This window comes from Melopsittacus undulatus, chromosome 1 (assembly GCF_012275295.1).
Source record: "Melopsittacus undulatus isolate bMelUnd1 chromosome 1, bMelUnd1.mat.Z, whole genome shotgun sequence".
Lineage (NCBI taxonomy): Eukaryota > Metazoa > Chordata > Aves > Psittaciformes > Psittaculidae > Melopsittacus > Melopsittacus undulatus.
The window spans coordinates 68118884-68133438 of record NC_047527.1 but is presented as its reverse complement, the minus strand read 5'-3'; the positions used below and the strand labels follow the sequence as shown (position 1 = coordinate 68133438).

Below are 14555 nucleotides of genomic sequence, written 5' to 3'. Positions count from 1 at the left end.
TGTTTTGGTCATCTGCATCATAACAGGAACACTGCTTCGCCTTGTCTACTGTCACCAGGTGTTCACAGTTCTTCTGCCTAGGTATTTGTAGTACTTTGTGCTTAGTACATCATAAGACTCTGAACTGTATTTCAAAAGTGGTATCGAGGAATTGATGACCCTCATTCAGGGGCACCTTTTTCTCTCTTTCTATGTAAAATAAATAAATTAATTTATTTATTTTTAACTATGCATTGCCTTTTCATTAAGAATTTAAGATTCCGTATAGGTCTCTTACTGACATTGGTAAGATGGCTACACTGCTGCTAATATCTACAAACTTTGTTTTTGTGTGTGTTGGACCTTGTCCAATAATCTTGATCATGCCTCTGGTATTTTACTTTTGTACTACTGTTTTGGATTCTGCTACCAAAAGGTCATTTTCATTGCCCTTCCTTTTTACTCCATGCTATTAACAGCATAAAGAAATGTTTAAAGCTATGTTTAGACCTTGTAAATAGCATGATTATTACCTTTTATAGACATGTGCAAAGTGTTTTTATATTTGCTGGAATGTTCAAGTGTTTATTTTTGGCACTTGTACAGGATATTGTAGGGTTTTTTCCCCACTATTTAGAAGTGGTTACAATCATGAGATCTTTGTTATCAATTGCCTGATTATCCGAGTTGTTAAATATTTCTTTTTATTTCCAGCTATTCTGAGGCTGCAGCAAAACCTGCAGCCACACTAGAAAGCATCTGCATTTGATGTGTTGTGAATTACAGTATATTTTCATGAAGTGCCTCTTTGCCTGCTAATGCTCTATCTCTTCTGCTCTCCAAAAAAAATGTGTTTCCAAGTTTTTGAAATGTAAATATGTCTATAAATTGTACCCTTTTCCTACGTTTTGGAATAACTTTTCATTTTATACAAGCTGGTATTCTCTGCATTATGTCTCGTACTCCTAATAGGTGAGCACTAACTATATTCTAGTGCACTTGTTTGCAGTCTTAAATATTTTATCAGGTATAATGTTGTTTCATGTGAAAAGTGCCTCATAATCATTAAATATATGAATTATGAGTAGTTTGACCTGTATTCCAACACAATGTGAAAGCCTAAGTCCCCAGTTAAAAAAAGTTTCTGTGAATGATAGTAAAGTATGTGTATCTATTATTCTCAATACAGTTTCTAGGAATAATCCCATTCTACCAGTTGCGTGGAGAAACACATGTAGTTGTGTTGACTGGGATTCTCTTCTTTGTTTAGCATTTATATACTTACAATTCAAAGCAAAATAATTCCACAGCTATACTTTCAAAGTCAGGTCCTAAGAAAATGCTGGCGCTGATGTCTCTTGCCTCTCCTTCTCTGCGTTCTCACCTTTAAAAGGATCTTAAGTCGTCTACCATTCAGAAGGAATGTTTTATTTGGAAAATAGCAAGTACAGTAAGTAGCAGGGACGGTATTAGCAAAAAAGTCTCATGTTGAATTCTTCTGCATTGCAGGAGTACAAACGCAAGCTAGCCAGAGTGTCCCAGGTACGGAAAGAACTCAGGTCACGCATCCAGAACCTGCCTGATCTCTCTCGACTTCCCAACGTCACAGGCAGCCACGTACACCTACCATTTGCAGGAGACATCTACAGCGATGATTGATTGCAAGAACATCCTTCCATAACCTCTACTTTTCTGTGAAATGAGGGGTAGGTCTGACTGATTGGTACTCTTGTAGTAGTATTTTTGTATATTGTTGGAGAGTGTCAGTAAAAATACTCTAATAATTTATAAAAAATTGTTTAAAAAGTTGATTTGTTTACTATTTTATTGGCAAGTGAACATAAGGGTACATTTATAAAAGTGGCATCTGTGTCTATTACACTGAAGAATGAATAATTATCTTATCTTTTGTAAAGATTTTAGTTGGGTACCCTGTAAAAAAAAAAACTGTTAAGATTTTTCTTATGTACTCTGTATTTAATGTAGGTCAACATATAATCAACAAATACTTCTAACTCGAGACATTTCAGTTGCTAGTGAGGGAGTTAAATGTGGAAATCCCAAGGTTATGTTTGCAAGAAGGTTGATGCAATTTAGGTGAAAGTTAAAAGTGATCTTATTGTCCATTACATATAAATTACCCACTCTCAAAACAAGTCAGGTGGGTTTTTTTGAAGTAAAAGTTTGTAACCAATTTTGTACTGGAAAATATACATCACGTTACACTGAGCAGATCTTTAAATTACTCAAAATACTGCAATATTTTAGTATCATTTAAAGCTCTGCATAAGAAACTGTACAACTGACCAGTTCAATTATGTTTAGAAATTGTAACTATCTTTTTACAGCTGCTTAGTTTCTAAATTGAGGGACCATTCATTTGTACTCTAATCCCTTTCTGCAACATCCATCTCCATCTAAAAAGGTTAATCCCAGAAACATGAAGTCATTTTACAGCTTTAATTAAATTGAAAGGTCATTCTCCAAACTGTCCCAATTGTTAAATGCCCATTATTAACATTTGACAGTGCTGTGTGCTACATGCAGCAACACAATGATACAGCCATGTTATACATCATCTTTCACTGAGAAACCCCAGAGGCCTGTGTGGGCTTCCAGCCCCCACCTTGACCAGCTTTAGCAAACATTTCTAGATCTTGACTGTCTTTCACACAGAACAGGAGAGACAGTTCAGGCCTGTGTATGAGTCAGACAGTGGAAAATTATTGCCCAATGTCTGTTTTTAGAAGTTTTTTGCATGGCTGTTACTTATACAAACCCCAGATGTGATATTTATCTACAGGTAGCTGAATTTGTGTTATATTTGTTATACTATGCTCCAGCTTTTAATTCATTTAAAGATACAGACAGGAATCTAGCAGATTGCCAGCAACTTTAGGTTTTCCAGTCAATTGGAATTAGACATGTAATTGTTGAGGAGTAGCTTTAAAAAAAGCCTACCTGTACTGCTGGCATATAGATTAGATCGCCTGAGTATGTAATGATTGCAGTTTGTTCATGGGTTTGCACTTGGCAGGTGTTATTTTGCATCAGCTAAATTCACAGTTTACAAGTTTTAATACTCCTCCTCACATGAAAGCAGGGTTTCTTTAGAAAAATCTATTCTTCAAAACTCACAACAATTCAAAATAATCCTGGAGCGATATTGTTGAAGATAGTGATCTGTCACTTGTTATTGACTTCTGCAGGGCTATTCGCTAGAATGGAGAATTATCTTTCTCTTTAAAGTAGATATACTTGGACATAAGCACCTCAGTCCAGTTATCTTTTATCATGGAAGCTGCCATGAAATAGACGTCGGTTAAGTAGGACAAAACCACCAAAAGATAAAACCAGGAGCTGTTGATTTAGCATTCCATAGCATGCACTGTACAATGTAGAATATTGATTTCATCAAAAATTCTTACTGACAGGTAGGAATGCTGAAAATAGTTCATCAGAGCTCACTAGCTGTCCAAAGAATGTTGAGTGGCAATTTTCCACTCCATAGGAAAAAAAGAGCCCACACTATATAGAAATGTTGCTTCAGTTTAAGTCTAATGTGAAAAATGAAGTAACACATGCTGGCATCTTTTCAGCATAGATTCTTGGTAAGAAAATGAATTTTCAGGTACAATTTTAATTTTTAAATATTTCTGTTCTATTACATTAAATTCTGCTCATAAATTCCAAAATACGTGTATGCGCATTACAGTTGCAGTTAAACCTCAGTCTTGCTTAAAGAATAGAGCCAAATTTGTGATAAATATTAAAAGAGCATAATCTATTAAGAATTATAAAACAAGCAATAAGTCAAGAAGGATAAATAGTGAGTTCACAGTTGAATCCCATCTGTAGAAAACTTGCTTAATTTGTAGCCAGCGGTGGGTATAAATGCAGTGCCATGGCTTGGTTAGAGTGTATACTTGGATACTCAAAACCATAGGGATTTGAGTTTAAACAGTCTTTTGGTACCATAATTAAAAATAAGTTGAATGCTGGATTTTCTTGATCTCTCAAGAGTATTAAAAAAGACACGACACTCACTTCACTAGACTTGTTTTTCCTATTCATAACTCTTAGTGATTAATGTTGCTTATCTACAGATAATGTAGAACTGTTAAAAGAATGAGGAAAAATCTCAACTTCTTGATGTATATATAAGTTTTAATTTTGAGAGAGTGCTATTTTCTGGATATATTTTTCTTTATTTTACTGTGAAATTGTTTACTTCAAGGAGTATTTCATAGCTGGGATTTTGAAAATGATCCCTCACCATTTGTTTGGAAAAGAGGACTTGTGGAAGATAAAGGTCACTCTTACAGCAAGTGTCATATATTAGTGGCTAAATGGTATGTTGTTTTCTATTTATGTGGGAAAGGCATCAGGTATCAACTAGTTAGAAGATTTATATTGTAACTGTAATAGTATAGCAAGAGATAACATGGTACGATACAAATGCAGCCCTGTAATGTCAAAAAAATACCTCCAAATTCTCAGGTTCTAAAGCTTAACGTTCGTACTTCTGATGTCTCAGGAAGAAAAGAGGCTGGGGGGGAAAGGAGGGATGCCTAGGAGCTGAAAAGGGGAACATGCTTGGGTGGAAATGAAAAGCAAAACAAATGTCAACTTTTGTCAAAACAGAAGTAACAGTGTGAAACTGTGCAGCACAATAGTACTGCTCTGGGGCGTTACCACTCTGGGAAAGAGAATGAGGGTGTTCCCTGCCTGTCTCTTCTAACTTGGTCTGACAAACCAGAATGCCCACTTTACAAAAGGCACAATTGTAAAATATCTGAACATTTTTCGTCTAATAATAAAAGCATAATAATGAGATTATTTGCTTCACTGTACTGCACTTTTATTGAGCATTCTCTGGAAAAAAAAAGCAGAGATTCCTGCAGCTCTTTACTATACAAGTATGCTTACATTGGAGGTCCCTGGGACTGCTTGTATATTCTAGTGTTTGCAGGCTTAAACTGTGTTTTTGCAGAATGTTTTGAAAGATATGAGGAACATTACCCCACTCCTGTGGTTTTAAAAATAAATGTGAAGTCCTTAGTTACAAAAATTACCGTGCTTAGAAATGGTGTTTCATTTGAAAATTAAACTCCAGCCTGCAGTAACATTAGCTTGTCTGTTTCACTCTGTTAATGTTTGTATTAATATTTCAGAACACCTCCATAAAGCCATAGCAGCACAGCCCAAGCTACATGCCTGTTGTATTTTATCTGAGTAGTCTTCTGAATGTCAAACAGAGAGCTTTCATTGTGATAAAATTACATTCCTATTTACCTGGAGTTTAAAAAGACAGTGCATTAGGACTTCCACAGACTAATACTGCTCTCATGAATCAGTGGTAACGCAGTCTGGTACTTCACGTGGTGACTCAAAATACAGACATAGGATGCAGATGACCATGGAAGACATGGAAATCATCCATAGGCTCAACTGGTCCTCTGCAGAAGGGTCGGATTTCAACCTTTTGAAATGTAAGCGAACAGACTCATGGGTGTGGGGTTTTTTTCCAGTGGAAAACATAGTGAACTAGAAAACCAGCATGTCTAAAATTTGACTGACATTTTAAAATATTTAGGCCAGTTCTGCTCATTATTCATGCATATAATCACAGTAGCTATTCCTGCAAGTAGAGGAAGCAGACTCAAATGTAGTGTCTGAAGTGGAATTTTTTTAATGAATGACCAATTTTGTCTCAGTTTCTACTTCAGTGTGTCATTTATCTTGATTAAGTAGTAAATCTCTTCCATCTTGTTATTTAGAAATCTAATTCTGATCTCATCTTTACAGTATTTAAAGTATCCTACTGAGCATGATGTTTTTGTGGGAATTTGCAAAAGTTCAATAGCACTCGTTACTTGTATGCAGCAGAAATAGACTCATTTGTTAAAAGCTAACAAGAAAAGTTTGAAATGTAAAGATGTTTCATTATTGTGCTTTTCTGACAGAATGTGTAATACTTGTGTAATTTATGTCCTCAGAATAACACCTGTGTGTACACTCTTTCGTATTTAATAGAATAAAACATTGTTGTAAAAACACCTTTGAAGTCATTGTTTATTGTAAACAAATCAAAGTTTGGGTGAAATTCTGGCGTCTTCGGGATCAGTGAGACCGTTTCCTTTCCCCAGAGTTGTCCTTCCGCCTCTTCAACCACAAACCAGTAATGCTGCATGGCAGAGGTTTGGTGGGGAAGCTCCAGTCGTAGCCAGTGGCAGCCAGCAATTAACTTTCACTGTTTCAGTGAGTACAGGGATGTGATGTATTCTGAAGGAAAGAACACATCACATGTTTATATGTAGGGTGTATATGTGTATATATGTGTACATACATGCATCTGATGTGAGTGTATGTATATACTTATGTACATCACATATAGATATGTATCTACATAGATACCTGCATATGTGTGTATCTCTATACATGTTTTTCAATACATTGATTCTGTGAAAGTCTAGTAACAAAGACTGTATTAGAGGCTTAGGAATAACACAAAAGCACTTCAGACAGAAAATGCCAACACTACTTCTGCCCATCATTTTGAAACACACTTGTAAACAAGGAATGGCACATACTGAATGTATTCCTCCCCCCCCCCCCTTTTTTTCACAGTGAAGTCTGCTAGCATGCAATAGTCTGAGAGCAAGATCCCTTATAACAACACATCTAGACATGTCTGACAACTCTGGTAATTCTGAAGAAAAAGATGTTGTTTGGAGCATGACAAGACTCTGTCTATGTTAACAAATAGCGCTTTACAATGGTAATACACCTGGAGTGCAGAATACCTGAAGCTCAGGACCTGCCATCCACAATACACTGTTTTCGGAGCTGTGTACCTCAGAGCTCTCCTGTGGTCCTGCGGATAGATGGTGCCTATTAGCATCCGCAGCACACTGGCTGTGTCCCAGATCATGTCTTTTATCCATTAGCTGTAGTTTTAACCAAAAGGAATGTCACTCACATACTCTTGAGACCAGTTGGTATTGCATAAAAAGCACAGTAAACATGGACAACTGAGAGATCTGCTTAAAGAGCATACTCTTCTTTTGATCTAGCACATTAATGTTGGGGCACCTTAAAACACAGCAGATGCTCATGCTGGTTTCATGTAAGCCTCACAGGAAGCACAGCAGTAATGTGTGTACTTCTAATAGAAAAACTTATTGCAAAACTTGTTTTTCAAATACTTTTGTATAATGCATATTTTCCATCAACAAGATGATTGAAGTGTTTTTCCAGAAGACTGCATCATGAACACAGCAACAACAGAATTAATGCCAAGTTCTACATTGGAAAAGGCGTAACTCCAAGGTCTGTACGTTGATCCAATGACAGTTATTTCAATCCTACATGTACGTAAGAAACAATGACAGTGAACCTTTCAAAGTTATTGCACAAGTGTACAGGAGATACAAAAAGGTTACATGCCAATCTTTGAGACTAAGTAGAATTTGCAGCAAACTCTTCTCCACTGCCCTGGATTGCTTTCAAGTTTGACAAGTCTTAATTTGCTGGTCCTATTTTGTAAGCAGTGTTCATTGAGTATGAATACACTTAAAGGGACTATTCATTAGAATACAAATTTTTTTTCATAGATTCTCTTTTCAGAGGGGAAATCTGAACCACCATTTGCAGAACTGTCACTGCAGACTATAACCTATAAATTCAGTCCTGAATGGTGAATTTCTACTCTCCTTTCTCCCCTTTGTGCCGAACTGAAAGTGTAAAATCTGGCAGTGAAGACTAGTTTAACCTTGACAATCATCTATTTGCATCAAAATACTTGGGTGCAATGAATCACTACTGTCCACGGCAAACCTGCTTGTCCAGATTGAAGTCCAGGAAAGAAGCAACTCTTGTATTTAAGAAAGGTTCTCTCCTCAAGTCATTTCTGAACAAGATAGGACTGATTTTGGCAGCACCAGAGTAACTGGAAAAGAAGCATTCCCTCTGTTTTTTGACTGTGCCACTCTCGTATCAGTTTCACATGAGGGTGCTGATAACAGCCTACCCCGGAGCAGAAAGTCAGCATTGACATCATCCCGCGTTAGGGTGTTGTTTTACAAGTTCTGCATTACCATGGTCTGCAGTCAAAATCATAGGGAAAATCGTTAAGAAAATGGAGGAACTTAATCTGGTGATACACTGGTTTAGTGCTCTCTGTATGAGTGCTGTTTTAAAGTGTAAATTATTTTGGAACCTTTGTAAAGGCTGTGTTAAAGGCTGTGCTTAAATTACCTCAGGTACCTAAAGACAGCAATGCTACAGAATACTGCATTAGACCCCTGAGAATATTGTACCTGTAGAAAGTACCAGTGAGTGTTGTTGTTCTACTCAAACATCCAAAGCAGGGATGAGATCTTCTAAATTCTGCTATGATGCATTACCTCAAAAACAGTGGGAAAGTGAGGTGGAACAAACTGCAACCTCCCCAGCTCCAAACTGCTTTCAAGTCTGGCAGCTGATGTGCTGGTTCTGATGGATCCAATATTGCCAGTTTCCTCAAATGACAGATCCTGGCTTTCAATTCTTGGGTCATTAGAGACTGCAAAACATGTTCAAGATTCCCAAGTGTATCAGACTGGCTGTTTTCTCACCTCCTTCTTGCAGACAACCAGTCCTCTCAGAGGCAGAGCTTGCTTTTAAAATACATGGCCTATCCTTTCTCAGGGTACATTCTGTTGGCTGGGGTTGTAAAGAAATCACTTTGTTGATTTACTAAAACTGAAACAATGTTATTGCTGTAAACTTTATTACTCTGAAATAACTTGTAACTAGAGTAAAGTCAAGAAGGTTTTCAAATCTGCCTTCTGGCTTTTGTCTTTTTCTTCTAGGTCAAGCATTCGTTTCAATTTAGAGAAGTGAAATTTGGAGTTTCGGGGAGTCCTGGAAGCAGAGCTGGAAGCAGAGTGGGTTGCTGCACATCCAGATACACGTGTTCTGAAAAACAAAAGACCCAAATGTTGTAAAGATGAGGAATGAGAATTAGCATAAAGTAACTATGAAAGTGCACATACATAATTTGAAAAAAACTGACCCTAAATAGTGTATTTTCATGAGAAAGTCAGCAATCAGAAGCATAACTTTTTAATGCCAATTTTAAGCCAGACATTTCATATTCATGCCAAAACCAGAATTAGACATTCTTTGCACACAGTCGCTTTTCATTAGAATCTTCAATTTTAAAGGTCGGAAAGTTAAAACTGATCTCCTTAATCAGAACACTGAAGAAAAATAGTTATCAATTTAAAGTTTATTAAGTGATTGATCTGAAATCAGTACATGACACTCATTCCCACAAGACATAACTAGCACACTCTACTCAGCAAAGTGCCCCTTTAAATAGGAGAGAAACAGGTACCTGGGAAACGATGACGGACTGTTCCCTTTAGATCCCAACCTACTGCAGTTGACAGGTGTTACTTTGTTTGCAGACTGAGTTTTTACACCTGATGTCCTCAGGGTAGATTTAATACTTGGAGTGCCAGAATTTTGTCCCATGGTAGCCAGAAAATCCCTGCTTTTACCATAATGCCTTGTTGTTTTGTTGCACGATTTGCAAGTAACCAGCTATGGAGAGAAGAAAAGAAGTATCAACCATTCTTTCAGCCTTTCCACCTTTATGTTACAAAGCCATTGTGAGAATTACCCAAACTATTCTCCAAATATCATTACACAAATTAAATATTAGCTTGAGTGAAACATGAGCTATTAAAAAGCAACACATACTCTACACCTAGCATTTTCATTCAGGCTTTGGAAGTCAAACACATCCTATGGGCTTATCTAGAAATGACTCCAATTCCCTAGCAACTAATGTCAGGAGACCTGTACCTCTGAATGGAATGTTGTACAGTGAAATATAGAAAACAAGCCTGTCAAAACAGAAAGATTAAACAGCACCTGAACTGGATATAGGGTATCTTAAGTATACATTAGGTGTATTCATATTCATTTCTAAAAACCCATGACATTCAGTGTGATCTAAATTCATTAGTGTATTCTACCACTGATGAAGTTATATTACACACTTGACAGGGAGTCTTAAGATACAATACTTAAATTACCAAACTCTCAAAACCAGTCATCCACAACTAATAGCAGCAAATCTTAGTGAACAAATAACTCGGAGTTACATTCTGAGTCCCTTTCTGTCTTGCAGTGCAAAAATACTTGCTACAACAAAGGTTCTAAACAAAGGGCACTTTCTCTTCTCTCTGTTTACTTCTAGGCTGCAGGGGACTTTGAGCAGCACAGTAAATTGCAAAGGTGCATCAGAACAGATAATGTCAGGCAGCCACAGAGACCATCAGATATTCCTAACATCTATTACTGCCATGGCAACTACTCTTACAGAGACATGAGAGTAATATAGTGAGAAGACTTTCTGAGGCACACAATTACACTGACTGAAAAACATGGTTACGTGGTGTTTCTGGTTAAATTAATGTATTCCAAAGAACGTCAAAAATGTCTAAGGAGTTCTGAAAACATCTATACCAAATCACTCTTCATTTCAGAGTGTGTGTGTGTATTTCCCTAAATCCAGATTGCTTAGAAAGAATTACATCTAAAAATGCCAAAATTAAATGTTTTCAGTTATTGTGACTGTCTCTAGATGTTGTCAGCCTAACAAAATGAAAAAGAGAAAGATCATTAACTTATACAGCTCAGGTATTGATGTATTTTTCAGTTCTAAACGAAATTCAGATGGAAAAAACCCAAACAAACAGCATCACATGATGATTTAGCACCCCACAGAATATAAATGGAGGCAAACACTTTACAATGCAGGAATTGATGAACTAATCATAGTACTGTGCATCTAGTTTCCATTCCCTGAACTGCATATGCAGTTACCTCCAACAATTTTTAACGGCTCTGAAGTAGTTCCTTTGTTATATGCCTTTTCATGGCAGAAGCATTCTCAAATCAAGCTCTACTTGCTAAGAAAGGTATCAGAGGCACAACCTGTCACATTGTTGCTAGGTTTAAGTTTTCAACCACACTCCAGATTTTCATTTTTGCAAGCCTCAGGTATTCGATTACAGGGATCTACATTGCTGATTTTGAAAGCTGCCAGTTGCTGACAGTGTTTTAAATACTTAAGATCATAAATACTTAAATCATAACCCACAGTGTAAGTGCAGGCAGAACTGAGAACACAAGTTTAGCAAACTGTAATTACATGCCAAGATGAAGGCATTATCCAGAGATAAAACGGGATCTATTTAAAACTGAATTGTAAACTACTCATATCAATGCTCAGTGTGTCCTGTAAACTTATCCAGCTACAGAATAAATCTAAGAACCTATTGTAATTCTACAGGACAATGTTCATCAGTTGTCTATAGATACAGTTTTTCATGTATACTAAATGTTTGTGATCCCAGAAAAATAAAGCAAAGATTCCAGATTCTCAGATGCCCTTTCTGCTGCTCAACTATGATCTATAATTTGGATAGAGCAATAGCAAAGGTACCTTTCTAGAGCACCTTATTCAGCCCCGACAGCTCAGTACTTCTGTGATATTTCCCCAGTTTAATTTTATGTTATTGACTCTAATAATTCTGGGTTTCACAGCTTTTACTCCCCAAACCAGCAGACTCTCACCTGAGAAAATGCCACATGTGCCAGGCACAATATGGTGCCGTCCCATTTCTCAAAACATGCGTTCATACAACCCGTTTTAATAGTAGTGCATGGAGATTTAATACTAGATTAAATGTATACTATTATTCTTCAAATAATAGTAGTTAGTATTAAAAATAGTAATTAAATCTTACATGCCGGAGTGATTTTAGGTAAAAGAACTGAAACCTCAGGAGCAACATTAACTTGTTTAAATTACCTGCGTGGTTTGGTTTTGAAAGACTTCCTATAAACAGCAATATTCAGACAAATGTAAAAAACCCAGCTCGTACAGAAGGTAACAATAATCTGATGTAGCTGTGACAGTCTACTGAAATAAATGAAGTAAAGCTCATTGAGCCGAAGTATTTTTACACAACCGATAAAACTGGGAAAAATAATCACAATCTGTGACTCACTCAAGCCCTTTAGAGCTGAAACAAACGCAATAAATGGTCAAAAGCTATGCCTATTGAAAAAAACAGCCTGACTTCAATCAACAGCATGCTTTTCTTCTTAGGTATGTTTTGGGGTATTCAGAGCAATGGATTTCTAAGGATTCTAATGGATTTTAGGATGTATATTTGTTGTATTAAGGCTCTGCATCTTGCAGAGTTGAAAATTCATAGAAATTTAATAGAAATTATAGCCAAAAAAAAGCAACAGGCAAAACCCTGGAACTTCTGCCATTTTTTGCAGTTATGCTGATGGTGGAAGCCAACAGCTTCCTGGCAGGAAAATATTACTTAATTTTCAGCAAGATGTTACGATATCTGCAGAGACTCCCCACGCTGCTGCTAAAGAGATCACAGGGAAGGCAGAGCTTTTTGTGTAGCTTCTCTGACATGTGGGGTTGGCTTGGTTTTGTGGGGAAGGGAAGCTTACTGTTCTTGTCACTGTGCTCATGATCTCTCTATTGTAGAGGGGAGAGTCTAAGAATTTTGATTATGAAGTTATCCCAAAAGAAAGGAAGAGTTACATGTTCCTGAAAAAAAGAAAGATGTGTAGGTGTGTGCTCCTCTTCTAAGAGAAGGATTTCAGGGTTTCTGAAACTTCAGGTTTCATGGAAATATCAGGTATTTGGCAGCTCCAAGTAAATAGCCTTACCAGAACACTTCTTGACTCCCTGTACTTTTTCAGAAGCTTTGTCTGTTTCATATTAAGTTTGTGGTTCTTCGCCTCTCGTTTCAGAATCTTCTCTATCTGTGGGGTCACTTTCATCTTTGGTTTGAGACGCACCCGGTGGCTATCAGGAAGCAGGAACTGGAAGCAGTAAAGGCATACCCTTTCTAATCCATATTCCTTACCTATGGATTAATAAAGGTAGACTTAAATCTACATGAAATAATTATGGTTTACAGGCAGACACTAAAATTGTATTTCTGTTTTAAGATTACCCAGGTTGGTATGTTTTTATGTTTCAGGCACAACTAGAATGCAAGAGCACCAGTATATGTACCAATACGCGCTCAGCTGAGCACAAGTCATCCTAAGTTTAAGTTTACACAACATGTAATGGCCAATTTTCCCGAGAAAAGATGAAATTCCTTCCTAAAAATCTTTCATGACAAAGGCTCACAATTCTGCAAGGAGCTCCATGCAGACACACTCTCCTGCCAAATCAGTGACACCAAAGCCTCATAAAGCTGTCTGCCTGTTTTAAGTGCAAGAAAATGACAGCATCTCAGCCTGGGTTGGATAAATGCTCTGGGATAAATTTCAGACCTAAGAGAATCATAGAATAGTTAGGGTTGGAAAGGACCTTAAAATCACCTCATTCCATGACAGTGACACCTTCCACATGATGCCCAAGGCTCTGTCCAGCCTGGCCTTGAACACTGCCAGTGATGGAGCATGTACCACTTTGGGACAACCTGTTCCAGTGCCTCACCACCCTCACTGCAAAGAACTTCTTCCTTATATCTAATAATAAGAGGCATACTTCTCATCTACCTTACTACTTCCTGCTGCCAGAGCTGTCTGTACTCGAGCACCCCTCTCCAAACCAGCAGGTATCACCCGGACCCTGCTGTCTAGCACACTTGCCATTCCCACCAGCAGCCCCGAAGCCCACGCTGGGGCAGAGCAAAGGGGGAGATGAAGAAGCAGAAAGGAAAGCCTGTGCTCTGCAGACCCCGCTGTCTCCCCACGGCACAGCAGGGCCGGCCCTCTCCTCCGCTGCGCCCGGACCCCTCACTCGCCTCGAGAGTTGCGGAGCGTCCACCTGCAAGGGAGAAGGCACAGCGTCACGTCACGTCATGGTCCGCGGCCACGCGGCGGCGCGCCACGGCAGGCGCGAGGACACGGGGCGGGGCTACCCACATGCGTCACCGTTTACCTCTGTTCCCACCCCCTCCAGCCTCGTTCCCTCACCGCTTCGCTTTCCCCCTCCCATCCCATCCCTTAACTTCCCTTCCCATCCATTCCCATCCCTTCCCTTCCTCCCCGCAGGCTGCCGCGTCACGCCGCGGGGTGCTTACAGCAGGAACCGTGCCTGTCCCGGGCAGGCGGCCGCCAGCCCCTCCGCTGCCACCTCTTGGAACCACCGCTGCCGCACCATACCGCCGGAAGCCGCCGCCACACAGGTCCGGCGGGCGGGGAGGGAAAAGGGGAGGAAGGGGGGAGGATGTGTAGCGTTTCGCCGAGGCCCGGCGAGTACTGCGGTCGCAGCACCATGGTTCCGGGCTCGGACAGGCCCGCTCTACCCCTCTCTTTGGGCCGGTGGATGGGGAAGGGGAGCGGCCCTTGCTTCGGGGCGAACCGGGAGGCGGTGGGGCAGCCGGGGGTGGGGTTTGCGCCCTGCTGTGGGGCTTCGCTAGGGCTTGTGCTGCCGGCGGCCGCTGGGGAGGCAGCAGCGTCCGTTTGGCTGTGAGGGACGGGGCGCGGGCGGCCCCGGTGGTTTGGAGAGCGGCGGAGGAGTGGGG

The 14555-nt window shown here is 39.3% G+C and overlaps 2 protein-coding genes across 2 annotated transcripts in view; one reads left to right on the top strand and one right to left on the bottom strand.

Moving 5' to 3' along the window:
• The window catches only part of RPRD1A (regulation of nuclear pre-mRNA domain containing 1A), a 42311-nt gene extending 36273 nt beyond the window's left edge, over positions 1-6038 (top strand). The window contains exon 7 of the mRNA XM_005153394.3: positions 1489-6038. Within this exon, the coding sequence (XP_005153451.1) occupies positions 1489-1638 (150 nt within the window). The 3' untranslated portion in view covers positions 1639-6038. The remainder of the gene's footprint in view (positions 1-1488) is intronic.
• Positions 6039-8725: 2687 nt separating this feature from the next.
• On the bottom strand, positions 8726-14304 carry C1H18orf21 (chromosome 1 C18orf21 homolog). Its single transcript, XM_034067470.1, has 5 exons — positions 14112-14304; positions 13833-13855; positions 12739-12938; positions 9362-9570; positions 8726-8940 (listed from the first exon to the last, which is right to left on the bottom strand). Exons 1-5 carry the CDS (start codon positions 14189-14191, stop codon positions 8775-8777), a joined length of 678 nt encoding a protein of 225 aa, XP_033923361.1. The 5' UTR covers positions 14192-14304; the 3' UTR covers positions 8726-8774.
• Positions 14305-14555: the final 251 nt, after the last annotated feature.

Excerpts from the sequence above, each read along its gene's own strand:
- C1H18orf21 (XM_034067470.1), bottom strand. The coding sequence starts at position 14,191 with ATGGTGCGGCAGCGGTGGTTCCAAGAGGTGGCAGCGGAGGGGCTGGCG. Across the intron at positions 13,856-14,111 it reads GGACAGGCACGGTTCCTGCT|GTGGACGCTCCGCAACTCTC; the intron begins GTAAGCACCCCG and ends TCTCCCTTGCAG. Across the intron at positions 8,941-9,361 it reads AGTCCGTCATCGTTTCCCAG|AACACGTGTATCTGGATGTG; the intron begins GTACCTGTTTCT and ends TTTGTTTTTCAG.